This window comes from Tenrec ecaudatus, chromosome 4, assembly GCF_050624435.1.
Source record: "Tenrec ecaudatus isolate mTenEca1 chromosome 4, mTenEca1.hap1, whole genome shotgun sequence".
NCBI lineage: Eukaryota > Metazoa > Chordata > Mammalia > Afrosoricida > Tenrecidae > Tenrec > Tenrec ecaudatus.
In genome coordinates this window covers 151,932,926-151,947,205 of record NC_134533.1, presented here as the reverse complement: position 1 = coordinate 151,947,205, position 14,280 = coordinate 151,932,926, and the positions used below count along the sequence as shown (strand labels likewise).

General features: G+C 42.1%; 1 protein-coding gene and 1 pseudogene across 1 annotated transcript; both read right to left on the bottom strand.

Annotated features, from left to right (window-relative positions):
* Positions 1 to 2,623: 2,623 nt before the first annotated feature.
* LOC142446082 (bifunctional purine biosynthesis protein ATIC pseudogene) lies at positions 2,624 to 9,353 on the bottom strand (annotated as a pseudogene).
* Positions 9,354 to 9,374: 21 nt separating this feature from the next.
* On the bottom strand, positions 9,375 to 10,631 carry LOC142446081 (putative C-mannosyltransferase DPY19L2). Its single transcript, XM_075547867.1, is given in 2 exon segments — positions 9,375 to 10,071; positions 10,144 to 10,631. Coding segments are annotated over 2 exon segments (1,185 nt in total).
* Positions 10,632 to 14,280: the final 3,649 nt, after the last annotated feature.

Genomic DNA, 14,280 nt, shown 5'->3' with positions numbered 1-14,280 from the left:
GGTATTTCCTGGAGGATTAATCCATGTTTAGACCCTGCAAATGGATTTTGGGCTCCCCTGTCATCCATAACCTTCCAATAACAGGGCAAAGAAGACTATTATTATATGGTGGCAGGAGGTGAAATAACTTTTTGCATATCAATTAGTATTGAAAATTATTAAACTGTTGGCTAGATGTGTATATTTTTGTATTTACCCCATTATTGAAACGTCTCAAGTAAGCATAAAGTTACTTACACACATTTTGAACTATTCTGCTTTATTAAATTTCAGTAGTCTCGTCCATTCTTTTTCATTTGTTATTGCACATATTTTGTATACAGTGTATCAAAGCTTACTCTAGCAAGCCTACTCGTTACTCACCAACTATCTTATTCATCATTTGCAGTTATGACAAGATTAAAACTATATCCTAATACTCTGTGCATTAATGATGTATATTTGACAGTGACGGATGCCCACATTGAAAGTGACAAAAATGATGGCTGTGATGGGTAAGATTGTCCATTTGCTGGGCCATCATTCTCAGTGGTTTGGCAGTTATGTAATGATGTAGTCATTTTTCATTTGATGTGGTTATCCTCCATTTTCACATTAGTGCTGATATTCATGTAATGATGTAGCCTTTACAACCTAACTATATGACAAGTGATAATTGGGTGCACCTTGAAATTGTGTGCTTAGAATTAAGTATATTTGTATATTTAGATTTAACCACAACTAGTTATGGAATTAACTCTCTGAAGAAAGATAACATGAAGCCACATCGAGGTATATTATAGGTATTAGTGTTAATTTGTTAATGTCTTTACATAGGTAGTGTTATCTATTTTATGCCCTTACAATATGACAAAATTTCTCAACTGTAAGATTTTAAATTCAACATTTTTCAAACCCAGCTTTAAAGGATGTTTAGGATATTTCGTGGTTTTTTACGATTATAAATAAGGCTACTATGAACAAGTATGTGGAAAAAAGCCAATACCGGTCCATTTCAGCTCACTATTGCCTAGGGTATCTCTCTTTATGGATTCCATTTTATTTTTGATGACATTCAGTTTTCCTGGATCCATATTCCATACATTCTAACTTCCAGTTTTTAATAGATGTTGGAAGCTGTGTCTTCTCGTTAAGAGTTGTGCCCCACCAGCAAATGAAGGTCCTGAAATCTATACTTCACTCACAGCATCATGACTGACTTTACTTTGAGAAGTCAGCTTTTCCTCAGTCCTATTGTGAGTGCCTTCCAACTTGAAGGCTTCATCTTGTGGCATGATGACCATAGTCTGATGCCTCATTCTTGAGGAATTCAGTAGATGACAATGTTCTGCTACTGTTCATAAGGGTTTCAGTAGCTGATTTCTCCAAAGTGATCACCCTATTCCTTATTTGCAGTCTTTGTCTTAATCTGGAAGATGGGCAGAAACCTGTTCACTTTAGATGACCCTGATGGGATTTTCAATACCAGTAGCATAGCTTCTAGCCTCAGAGTAACATGCAAAGCTATTACAACATAACAGACTGAGTAACAAATGTTACATAGTAAGTATGAATCTTCGGCTTCAAAGTAAGATTTGCCAGAAGTAATTCATTAAAAATTCCTCATAAATCAACTTAAATCTGTCAAACCATGAAGACCACCATTACTAGATTGCTATGCAGATTTAGTGGGCAATTTAAAAGTTAGACAGCACATCATTTATCTAGTAAATGAGTTCTCCAGTTACTTAGGATTCTTAATATGCAACGTTATTGTTAGAAACCGAACAAAATTTCTGACTGGTTGATATTTACCTAACTAAATAAGATATTTACCTAGGTAAATAAGATCATTACAAGATCGGTAAATCTTGGTTATAAGACCTTTTCAGTTTTGAAACCAAGATAGTCCACCAATCTTGAAAGCCAAAACCAAACTGACTGCCATTGAATGGATGCTGACTCATAGCAACCTGACAGTCCTAGCTAGAATTCCCCCTGTGGTGTTTTGAGACCGTAACTCACTACAGGAGTAAAAAGGCCTGCCTTTCTCCTGCAGAACAGCTGGTGGTACGGAACTGGCAACCTTGTGGAAAACAACCCAATGCATAACCACTATGCAACCAGGGCTCCTTCAATCTCAAAAGCAAGTTATATTTATTAACTCTGATGTTTTCTAGGAAGAAAAAAAAAACTTCAAGTGAAGGTTAGTGAATAACAAAACCGATCTCATTGGACCTGGTCACTTAGTTAAGGAGCCCTGGTGGCACAGGGTGTTAAGTATTAGGCTGCTGGCCAAAGGTCTATGGTTCAAACCCAGTAGTCACTCCAGCATTGGCGGTGTAGTGGTGAGCATAGCTGCCTTCCACTAGTCGTGCCCTGGGAGGAAGTTTAGAGAGTCCGCTTCAGTAAAAATTTGGCGACTCAGTAACCCTATGGGACAGCTTTGCTCTGTGTTCTCGGGTCGTTGGTTCAGAATAAGCTCACAGTAGCAATGTTTGGTATGAGTCCCTTAATTACTTGTAAAGGTTAGTTTATAGCACAGTTAAAAGTTATTTGCTACAGTGCATACATTTCTTTCTTTTTTAAGATTTAATGTTTTTTTTTGGGGGGGAGAAAAAAACAAAACAACACCTGAAAATTTCTATAATGATTGTTCTACAGCCATATGAACAAACTCCAAGGAGCAGCATGAGATGAATGGGCAATGAAAGAGCCGGAGACTGGGATGAGCCGGGATGGTCCCCGGTTCTTTGCAGGCCGCAGTCACAACTTGGTCGGCAGCAGAACTGGAAGGAGCAGCCATGGACGCCACACCACGCCTTTTAGCTCTGTCTGCACGATCCCCGAAAGGAAAGAAGCATCAGACCGGATAGGAACTTCCCTGGTTGTCCACCCACTGCTGCTTCTTGGCCTGGGTCAGTGGTTTGGGGACTTCTCCGAACAGCGCCTTCCACTTTCTCAGATCTGCATCCTCGCCAGTGGTTCCGGTAACATATTGATCAATGGCATTAGCGATTTCTGTCCTCCTCACTTCGGTTTTAAACTTCATGGGAAGCACTGGCGGGTGGTGTCTAAGCCACCAATAGTCTGCCTTATCCCCTGCAAGGCCATGCTGCGAATTCGAGACTGCGGCCCTGCGCCAATGCCGTTACCCCGCCGGTTCTTGGCGCAGCACACAGTTAGACTGAGTGAACTTGACTGCCATGGTGGCGACCATGAGGTCCCTGAGAGCAGACTCCGGCAGTCTTTCTTCTTGGTAACAACCTTGCTAAATAATAACCCGTCGATGACGCCGTTACTTCTCTTCTGGCTTAAACGCAGACCAAAGAGATTTCGAACTTCATTTTCATCTGGTTTGTACGAAAGGTCCATCTGAAGCACACAGTAGTTTCCATTTTTCTTTTTAGAATGAGTTTTCAAGGCTGCTTCTTCATATCCTGGAGCAACAGTGCCAGCAGACACCTCTCTGGGGATGATTTTGGCAGGAGGGACTTCACAAACGCCAGACTACAATAAAGTCACCAAATGAAGCCATCCTATCAACCCCTCTTGCTCTGGCGTGTGCAGTAGCCATGGACGTGAGGATGGGGTGGGGATCTTCACGGAGCGGAATTCCAACAGCAGCGCAGGACAGACGTGTTTGAAAGAGGCAGCGGCGGGAGGCCTGAAGCGTCTGAGAGTTCCTTTACCAGCTGCCAGGCATTGAAAGCATCTCACAAGTGTAGACATCCAGGGGTCCCCTTACAAGTGTGGGGGGAAGTCTGGGCTGCAGTGTGTGCAACTGAGCAGGAGTTTAATATGGGTTCATCCCATAATTCAGGGGCACCTGAGATACTCCTTGACTGTACAGCCCCTTCACATCACCTGAAATGGCTGCATCTTATGAGTGAACGCCTTCAAGGTTAGCTGGCGTCTAGTCTCAAGGACATGTCTTTACCGTCAGAGCTCTGCCTCTGGCAGACACCACCCTGCAGTCCCCTGGGTCACCCACGATGGTCACACGCGCGTGGTTTTTTTGGCTGCTGCTCTCGGTAATGTCAATCTCACCAATGTCAATTTGCTCCACAGCTGCCTCCACAGTCACATCTGGAGAAATCACCATTTTCACGAAAGGATAAAGATTGCAGACGACAGCTCTTAGGAGATTGAAATCAAGTCTGGTCATGTCATCATGATCCTCTGGGAGATGACAAGCCTGGATTCCTGCGTGGACTGCGGGATGCAGGGTTTTCCCACGGCCCCCTAACATTTCCGGAAGTCATCAGATTGGCTTGGATGGCATCTCACATCTCGAATCTTAGCATCTAGCATCTTACATCTAGCAGTCCCTCCGGAAGCACCCAGATCCAAGCCAACACAACTGAAGTTCCGGAAGACTCCATGAGCCCAGTTTGTCTGAGACACTGAGTAAGGGGAGCTGGCTGGGAGGCCTGGCTGCAGACAGAGGGTCAGGGCGGTGGGGACAGCACGTGCTTGGGGAGGTGTGTGGCCCTGTAGCTCATGCTCTGGAAGGCAGGGGTCAGTTAATATATTTTCAACAGCCTTTAACAAGCTGACTTTTAGTATCACATTTGTGGGTAGGGCAATTCTTTATGTTTTTACAATGCAAAACTTAATACCTTTGCTTATATGCCTAAACTTTTCCCGTTGGGAGAAGTGGGTGTAACATGGAGTATCTATACTTACTGTGAGTGTCTCCTCTAGTAGGCAGGGTCTCAAATGTCTATCTAACCTGTCACCTTACTGTTCATAGCTTTATGGTTCAAGCATCACCAGACTCTTAAAATTCAAGTGTTCTAGTCTTTGCTATTGTGTATGGAGCAGAACTTCTCTGTAGGTTGGAGACCATCCTACAGTTTGGCAGGGAGCAGTAGGTAGATCTAGAACTTCCCTTTTTTTCTAAGCTGTCTCCAAACTTCAGGTTTCACCACAAGTCTGCACTGTACATGCATATCTTCAGAGGCGCATCAGGACAATAAGCACAATTGAGAAAATGGCTTGGGGGACCACATCTGAACTCTTCTGACTGCACAAGGGGGAAACAGAGTCTAGTTCCTCCCGAGCTCAATGCCTATTGCCCTGAGGCACAGAGGTCAGTCATGACTCCATCCTCCATTCTTCTTTCCCCTATTCTCACAGCCATCATTCCTTCAACAACATTTTGCTTTTCTGCTGGGCTTGATGCTCTGCTGCAAAGGCCACTTGAAACTCTCAGACAATATTCTCAGTTATGATGGTCTATTAGGGACATCATATGTTACCACAAGCCAGGATCAGAAACCATTAAAAATGTAGCCCTTTGTCCAAGTGGTACCTCTCCTCAGCCAGCAGCCAAGTCTCTCTCTCTGGTCCTCCGTCTCTCAGCCACAGGGATCCATGACCTCTAGTCTCCATGAGCCAGGAAGCCCACCTGCTGCTGTGCCCTAGCCACACAGCCTAGGCATTGCTAGCTTGACCTGGCCCCTTGACTGTCCCATGATCTTGTTCTGTGGCTTCTGGTGCCTCTGCTCTCACCTTCTGGCCCTTCATAGGGACTCTTCCACTGGATATTCTTATTCCTTGATGGTCTGAGAAATTCCCTCTCTGCACAGAGGAATGGCTTTGATGGAGGTGTGCTCTTTGCTTTCAGTTAAGTATACCCCCAAGAAACCAAGTGTGATGACTTGAGTCACACTCTTCATCAAGGTGGAGCCTCAGAATACATCGCACCAGAACGCTGTGTAATGGACATGATAGAGAAATCCCTACATAATGGGGACTATAACCACAGTCCTAGATGCTAAGATTTACAACACACCACAGAGGGATCATGACTAGAAGAAGCATACTGACTACGCCTAAGTAATATATGATGACTATTTGCTTTCATCAAAAATTACTTTCAGGAGGGTTTGCTTCAGAACTTAAAAATGCCACGGAAGACCTAGGTCAAATCAAGGAGCCTAATTGGAGTGTGAGAATGGGAGAGAGCTATGCATTATATCCTGTTTGCTTTTGATGCCAAGTACAGCTCTTTGCTGTCTCCCTTGCATCTCGTAGAAGCACCCTGAGAATCCAGCGTCCATGGCAGGCCTTCCAAAGGAAACATCTGCCAAATTGGAGGTGCACAGAGAATAGGTTTGCCAGGGCTTTTACATCCACAGCCACATTTGTCCCCAGAAATAATTTTTTATTGCCATAAAAGGCAACATTCTGGCTGCTTTAGGAAGCATGTCTTCCAGAACAGGAATCTGGGTTCCAGGCATTGAAATTCTTGTTTTGCTAGCACAGGTCTCTCCTTCCTTGTCTGAGTTTCCCATTTACGTCTCCTAAGGGGTTTGCTGTGGGCTGACTCCTGACTGTGACCACCATACCGAAGGAAGGAAATTAAAAAGTCTGTTTACCTTTTTGAAGAGGCGGAGGTGGGGCAGGGGATAGAGAAAACACACACACATTAATGCAGTCATAACTTCTGCCAAACATATGCAGATATCTTTTATTATGTAGGAGCTGCACATTTCAGTTTGTGAGCGGAAGTCGTCTGAAAAATAGACCATTTCCTTCAGACATATTTGATTTCCGTTTTTCAAATTATAGCTTCCAAATATCCCAAGTGGGTTTTATGATAAATAAATTGCTTCTATTTAGACAATTAGATGTAATTTATTTTAACAATCTAGTTTTGGACTTCGTTTCTGGCCTAACAACTTATTCCAACATAACGGAAAGAAAAATATTGTCAGAAAACCCATAATTCACTATCATGAATTAACAGGAATTATAGATTAGAATACTGGGGGTAATTATTGTTCAATTAATATTGTGTGTTTTCTTTGAAAACAGCAGCATATGATTGATGAGATTTCTGTAGTACCTTTAGCCTGGACTATGCAAAATGATCAGTAGGGAATAGGTGCCAAGTTCACATATTTATCCATCGGGCAAAAGCATTCTTTCTAGTCCTTGTGTGTAATTAACACTTTTTATGACTCATTTGCAGTGAATTTTAATATAAAAGCATATTCTTTTTTTAATCATTCTATTAGGGGCTCATACAACTCTTATCACAATCCATACATACATCAATTGTGTCAAGTACATTTGTGCATTCATTGCCCTCGTCATTCTCAAAACATTTGCTCTCCACTCAAGCCCCTGGCATCAGCAACTCATTTTTCCCGTCCCTCCCCCAAAGCATATTCTTTAATAAGAAAAATGGCCCACCATTCCCTCCACCCCGAATTTTTCCTCCAATGATGTGGAAAAAGAGTCATCGTGAGGGATTCAAGCTTCTCCAAAGCTTTCCCTGTGACTCCTCACACTTTTCTTTCTTCTTCTTCTTTTTAAAATCATTCTATTAGGGGCATAATCTTACACTCTTGTTACACTCCATACACCAATTGTATCTGACGTATTAGTACATATATCCCATCATTCTTTTCTAGACATTTACTTTCCATTGAGCCCTTAGGATCAGCTCCTCTTTTTTCCCCCTCCCTCCTTCCCCACCCCAACCCTCGTGGCCCCTTGATAGATGGTAGATTGTTAATTATTTTCAAATCTCACACCGACCACCATCTCCCTTCCCCTCTGGTTTCTGTTATTCTACTCCGTGGATAGGGGTGTGTGGGTTTGTGGCATTCACTGTGATCAGTGCCCCCCTTCCTTACCCCTCTCTACCTCTTCCCCCTACCCTTTTGGTATCTCTATTCCCATTCCTGTTCCCAGGTTCCATGCATTGTGAGTTTTATTTCTTGCCTCTACCTATGAACATTCTCCCATCTAGTCTAGATTGGGAAGCAGCCCTGGGGTCATGATAGTGGGGTGAAGAGGCCACAAGGGATCAGAGGTATATTGGGTGACCCATTAGTGCTCTGCTGCACCCTGATTGACTCATCTCCCTGTGGCCCCTCTGTAGGGGGATGTTCCATTGTCCTTAGATGGGGTTTGGCTCTCTGCTCTAACCCCCCTCCATTCTCACCAATGCACTTTTTGTTTGTTTGTTTGTTTGTTTGTTGTGAATCTTCTGATGCCCCTTGCCTGGTCACGATGACACCTCACAATTGCACCTGCTGGTGTGCTTCTTCCATGTGGGCTTGTTGCTTCACTGTTGGATGGCCACTTGTTTTTCTTCCAGCCTTTAAGACAAGTGGATTAGTAAACTCTGGCACATAGAAAAAATGGAGTACCATGCAGCACTAAGAAGCACAGATGATCACATGAAACATGTCGTTTCATGGGAAGAGCTGGAAGGAATCATGTTGAGTGAGGTAAGCCAATCTCAAAAGGACAAGAATAACATGAGTCCCCTGAGGTAAGTACAACCAGCACCGCAGGAATAGAAGAAAAGACACTTATCTCACAATATACGGGCGGAAGCACAGGCAGCTGGTGGGAGGTCAGACGAAACCAGGGAGGTACATGTGAATCCACCATAAAGAAGGGGAAAGGGGGAAGAAGGAGGGAGAATGGGGGCCGGGAGACCTGAGACTCCTCACACTTTTCTGTGAGCTGGTTGACTGTGGATCACAGTGCTGTCCAGGAAAGCTTTCCATTCCCCAAAGGACCTAAATACAGAGTCTGCGGAACTCGCTGGATGCCAATTTTCCCACAATGCAAATAGACACAGAAATACCACCCTTGGCTCTAGAACTCTTTATAACCCTATATCCCAGTGCAAGTATGGGTGGTCCAGTGAAAACAGTGGCCTTTGAGCAAATTTGCTTGGCCAGTTAAATTCAAAGCAGACAGATCGGCTCAGAAGGTAATTGTGACCATTTTTTCCTTTTTGTGGAGAGGCTGGGGGATCGCAGGGTGCTTTCAATGAAGCAATCTTAATAGATTTTCTTGAAGGACACGGTACAATAATGGGGCTAATGAGGAAGAAGTTTTAAGAAAGTGAAAAGTGTATTGATGAAGAGAAGGCCAGGGAAGATGTGCCCTACCTGCCCCTCCCCCCGCTCCCCCGCCAAGTAGGAAAAGGCACCTGTTCACTCCTTGTCCTCTGGGGAGTTTACTAGGAAACTTTACCTCACCTGTCCCACAGCGCTGATCTGCCCCTCTGGCTTCTCTTATGGTTTCCCCAAACTCAAAGAACATTTAAAAGGAACATGCTTTGAATCTCTTTAAGATGCCTAAAGTACCATTTTCATCTTGTATAGATCAAACAGTGAAGACACAGATACACAACCTTCAAAAATGTATAGACTTAGATGGAGAATAGTCAAGAAACAATAAATTTATATCTTTTTTTATTAATCATTAAAACTTTAACTGGCTTTTTTTTCTGCTTTTGGGGCATCCTTATTAAAGCTTGCAATTTTTATCGCAAATAGGCAAAAAATAAACAAATAAATGAAAGTGCTTGTTCTCAACATACTTCTTTGCACCATGGTGTAAGGGTGGTCTCCCTCTCAGTTAAGCTTCAGCACTCTGTACATACAATTCTGAAAGACTGTGGTGAAGTAAGGTCGTCCATCCTTAAGCAAGATGCTACACAGGGGAGGGTTAGCTGCATTGGAAGGATCTTCCACATCCCAAATTTCAAGCATACTGCAACCAGGCTTAGTTCTCATGACACACCATGCTTCTTCTAAAATGTAATAATTCACATGTAATTCCAACAATTTCTCTCTCACTTCTTGGGAAGATTTTCCACTCTATGTAGAATAAACTATTTTTGTCTGGGCCCTCAAGTCTGCGTCCTTGTAATGTGGGTGATTGACAATGGGGCGCAGCGTGGAGAGTTTGACACTTGCCATGGTGGGCATGGCACCGGCGAAAACAGCATCTGGTCTGGTATTATACTTGATCCATTGTATAAGTTCTTCCTGAGGAAAATTACTAAATTCTCCTATTATGTTCCATCGATTATGGAGGTTCATACAACCTTGTATTGACATCACTGTTAGAAGACCAAAGATAACATTCTCAAACCGAACTCTGTAAAAAAGCCAGCTGAAAAGCCGTTGGGAGCAGATCAAGGAAGCCATAATATACACGTGAGGCGTCAAAAACAGCTTCAGCCTTATAATTAAAATGGCAAGGGCAGTAAATGCTACCAACTGCAATGTGTGGAAAACTAGCTCACCATTTTCAAGGAGCTGTTTTCTAAAAATATTAAATATAATTTGAGATATGAATTCCCTCAGAAGGAAGATTTCTTCACGATTTTCTTGTAGCCTTAGATAAGTGTTTGTAGACAAGACACACGTAATATCATGGCTAATCTTTTAAAAAACTAAACAGGTGATCACTACAACAACTGGAAGCAGTAATGTCTTTGTGTATCTCAGTGGTGTCGCTTTTTTCATGAAGTCAAATTCAGGAGCACAGGTATATATCAAGGTATCAAAATCTGTATAGCTTAAAATTCTGGCTGCTATAAGGTCACTCAGACGAATATGGTCTGAGACACCTAAGATTTTAGATGTCAAAAATTTCAAAATAATTATTGCAAACCACCAAATACAACCTTGGATGAACCAAAAGTTGAGTTCTGACATTCCTAATCTTTGAATTTTATTTCTCTTTAGAATTATAGCCCAAGTCATTAACAAAGATGATGAATAATACAAAGACAAGTACATTGGATTTCCAAACATTAATATAAACAAAGGAAAACAGACATCATATTCAACATGCAATGATGCAACATGCAGCAAGATCATAGGCCGGTGGATGCAAAGTCATGTGGATCCAATGGGATGGCCCTGGTAGCAACCAGAGCCCCCAGCAGAAAGGTGAAAGCAGAGAGAGATAGAGAGATAGAGATAGAGAGAGAGAGACCTAAAAACCTCTTTCTGAGAAGGCCACGCCACAAGAGTTACCATCCGACTGTAACCTGATTGACAGGCTAAACTCCACCCCTACGCCTTTATATATTATGTAACTATGACAGATGGTGAAATCAACATATTTATGAGAACAATGTCTCAAATGAGTCAGCAGTTTACCAAAGGATCACTTATTTTAAGAAGGTGTTGAAGATGAAGCCCACAGCAGCAGCCCATCTGTCAGCAACAGTTTGCCAGGAGAGAATTAAACTGGTCCGTGCCCTAATTGAAAAGGGCCAGCAATTAACATCAGAAATAACAGCGAACACCACAGACAGCACAATGCATTCAGTTTGTACAATTATGACTGAATAATTACTGACGAACACACTTTCTGTTTAATGGGTGCCATAATGGGATCAAGATATTGAAACCTTTCTTGGAAGATGGTAAAGGTGAACATGACTTTACCAGTATGCTCCTGAAGTACAATGAAAGCAATGGGTACCCAAAGGTGGAGTGGTTTCATCAAAGAAACAAGATCTTTTCACAAATCAGGTCAGGGCAACAGCATTTTGGGACCCTCAAGGTATTTTGCTTGTTGCCTTTCTGGAGGTCCAACGCACAAGAAATAACAGCTGCTTATTATAAGAGTGTTTTGAGGAGATCAGCCAACACTTTAGTAGAAAAACCACAGGGGATCACCACACAGTCTTTCTGTACCATGACAATGCTCTTACCCATTCCTTTCATCTCAGACAAGAAAACACGGGGAGGATTTCATGCAACTTACAGTCTTAATTTGGCTCTGTACAACAATTTTGTTTACTATTTTTAAAACTTATTTAAAGGGTGCTCATTTTTCTTTAGTTAATAGTATAAAAAAGCACTGCATTGACATTGTTAAGTTCCCAGGATCCTCTTGGACTCAATGGCTATATGGTTGACAAAGTGTCTATCTTGATGGAGTTTCTGTTGAGAAATTAGGTTTATATTTTTATCTCTTAATCTAACTTTTTCATTATATATGTTGAAGACACTGATTTACATACAAAACTGATAATAGAGCTTATACGGGTGCTAGGCTGTGCACTAAGTGATAACTGTAAGGTCAGTGGTTTGAACCCACCACTTGCTCCTCAGGAGAAAGATAAGGCCCTCTGTTCATATAAAGCTTTAAAAGTCCTAGAAACCCAATGGGGAAGGCCTGCTGTGCCATATAGGGTCACTATGAGTTGGAATAGATTAGATGGCAGTGAGGGAGAAAGTTTAGGCTTTCTACTCCTATAAAACATTACAGCTTACTCACTAAGGTAGTTCTACCCTGTCCTATAAGGTTGTTATGAGTCAGAATCCACTTGATGGCAATGAGTAGTAGTAGTATGGTAGTAGTAGGCAGTGATTCATTCATTCACTTATTCGTTGACACCTTAGAGAGGAGTTCATAGGACTGAGCTTCATTTGCTTGGATTTGTGCGATTAAAAGTTTCACCAACCCAAAAAAGATCAAACTCACTGCTATTGAGTCAATTCCAACTCACAGCTACCCTACAGGAAAGGGAAGACCTGCCCCTTTGTGTTTCTGAGGCTGGAAACCTTCATAGGAGCAGAAAGACGAATCTTTTGTCTAAGGAGTAATTGGTAGGTCTGAGATGCTGATCTTTCAGATTGTAGCCCAGTGGGTTTTCTTCAGGCTCAATTTCTGTAACACAAATTCTTGCTATTACCTGATACCTGATTATAAATCATTTACAAATTATTTCCAGGGGTCAGGGCATTGTGAGTCTGGACCTAATTTCTCTGGAAACCTCCTGTGTAATTTAATGCTTAACCACCTGTGCTCAGAGTCCTAGTAAAGCAAAACAGATTTTTGTTGCTTTCTTCCTTGATAAGTGACTGAATTTTTAAATCGCACATTCCTCATGCTGGTGGGGGTATTTTCATGAGGAACTGTCATTCTCCCTACATCTCAATGAATTTAGAAAATGAATCTGGGAGAAGTTTTATTTTCACTACTCCATACACACTTCCTTACCTTCATCTTAAAAATAAGCAAATCTCCCCTAAAGGAGCCTGGTAGTCCTATCAGGTGGACTGCTGACTGGAAGGTTGGTGGTTCACACCCACCAGCCCCTCCAAGGGAGGAATTGAGGCTAACTTCTCCTATAAAGATTTATAGCCTTGGAAACCCAAGAACACAGTGCAAAGAGTTGAAATTTAATTAATATAGTTAGATTAGTCTTTCCTTCCTAAAGCCATTGTGAGATCTCATCGTTGTAATGTGTTGAATTGTTGCTTGTACCTTTTGAAAGTGTAAGAGACTAGTGGCATAATTAAGTGGGGCTGTACAGCACGCTTTCCCAGGTGCCCCTCTCAGCTTCACATCAGATTCGTCATGTGTCCATTTCAGTCCTCAGCCCTGAACATTCTCTTGGTTCTAGAAATCAATTCCAAGGTGATTAATGATCGTAGGCAAGCATGCCCATTCCTTAGGACTTACCTGTTGAAATGAGGGTTGAAGAGGATCTATTTCCTCTGTGATTCCTTACTGAATCTGAGATTATTTTCCTTAACACGTGGATAAAGTTAGCCAACAGTAGGAGTGAATTTGCCCCATGATGGAAGCAGAGCTGACACATGAGAAAAATAATCTGCATTAACTGGCCCTATGCATATTTGTGTTTGATGCTATGGCCATTCTTGTCTGTATGATTAGTTACATAAGTTAGTAAAAAACATTGCTCCTTAAACTTGTAGGGAGTTCTGGTATGCGCAACTGAAAATGTCCTTACTAAAACAAGCAGCTACAGCTGCAACGCTAGCAAGACTGAATACAAGCAGAGATTTAAGAAAGCATGCAGGATTGCATAAATGAGTTATGTGGATGTCATAGGCCTATTTCATTTTTCCCATAACTAAATTTTGTGTATCCTACCTTTATATAGTATAATTTCTTGATTAAAAAGTAGAAAAATTTACTAAGTTTTGAAAATCCTAGAAAAACAACATTGTAGAACAAACTGGTTCTACTAGTCTTTCTAACTTGTCTCAACTGGTCCCTTTCCACTCAGGACGCTGAAAATCAGTATGGAGATGGCTTTTCTAAGAGGAATATTCCAGAGTAGCAAAACTATGTTACTCTTTAAAACCCTTTTTAGACTTCATGGAGAATTTTTCAGTTTTCATTCCTGTGCGCCACTGAGTCCCCACAGCTCATCACGACCCCATGCACAATGGAGTGCCATCTCGTTGATGCACTGATCTTCAGCGCCATGCCCTGTCTCATACCATCCTCGTGCCTGGTTTCAGATTGTGATCACTGCTGGGATGCAGAGAGTTTTCATTGGTAATTTTTCAGACACAGCTCATGGGCCCTTCTTCCTAGTTTGTCTTCATCTGAAAGCCCCACCAAAATCTTCTCAGCATTCTAACGACATGCAAGCCACCACTGACCATGGCAGTGGCTGACATAAAGGTGCATTGGCTATGAATCAAAACCAGGTGTCAGCATGGAAGGCAAGAGCTCTACCACTGCAACACAGTG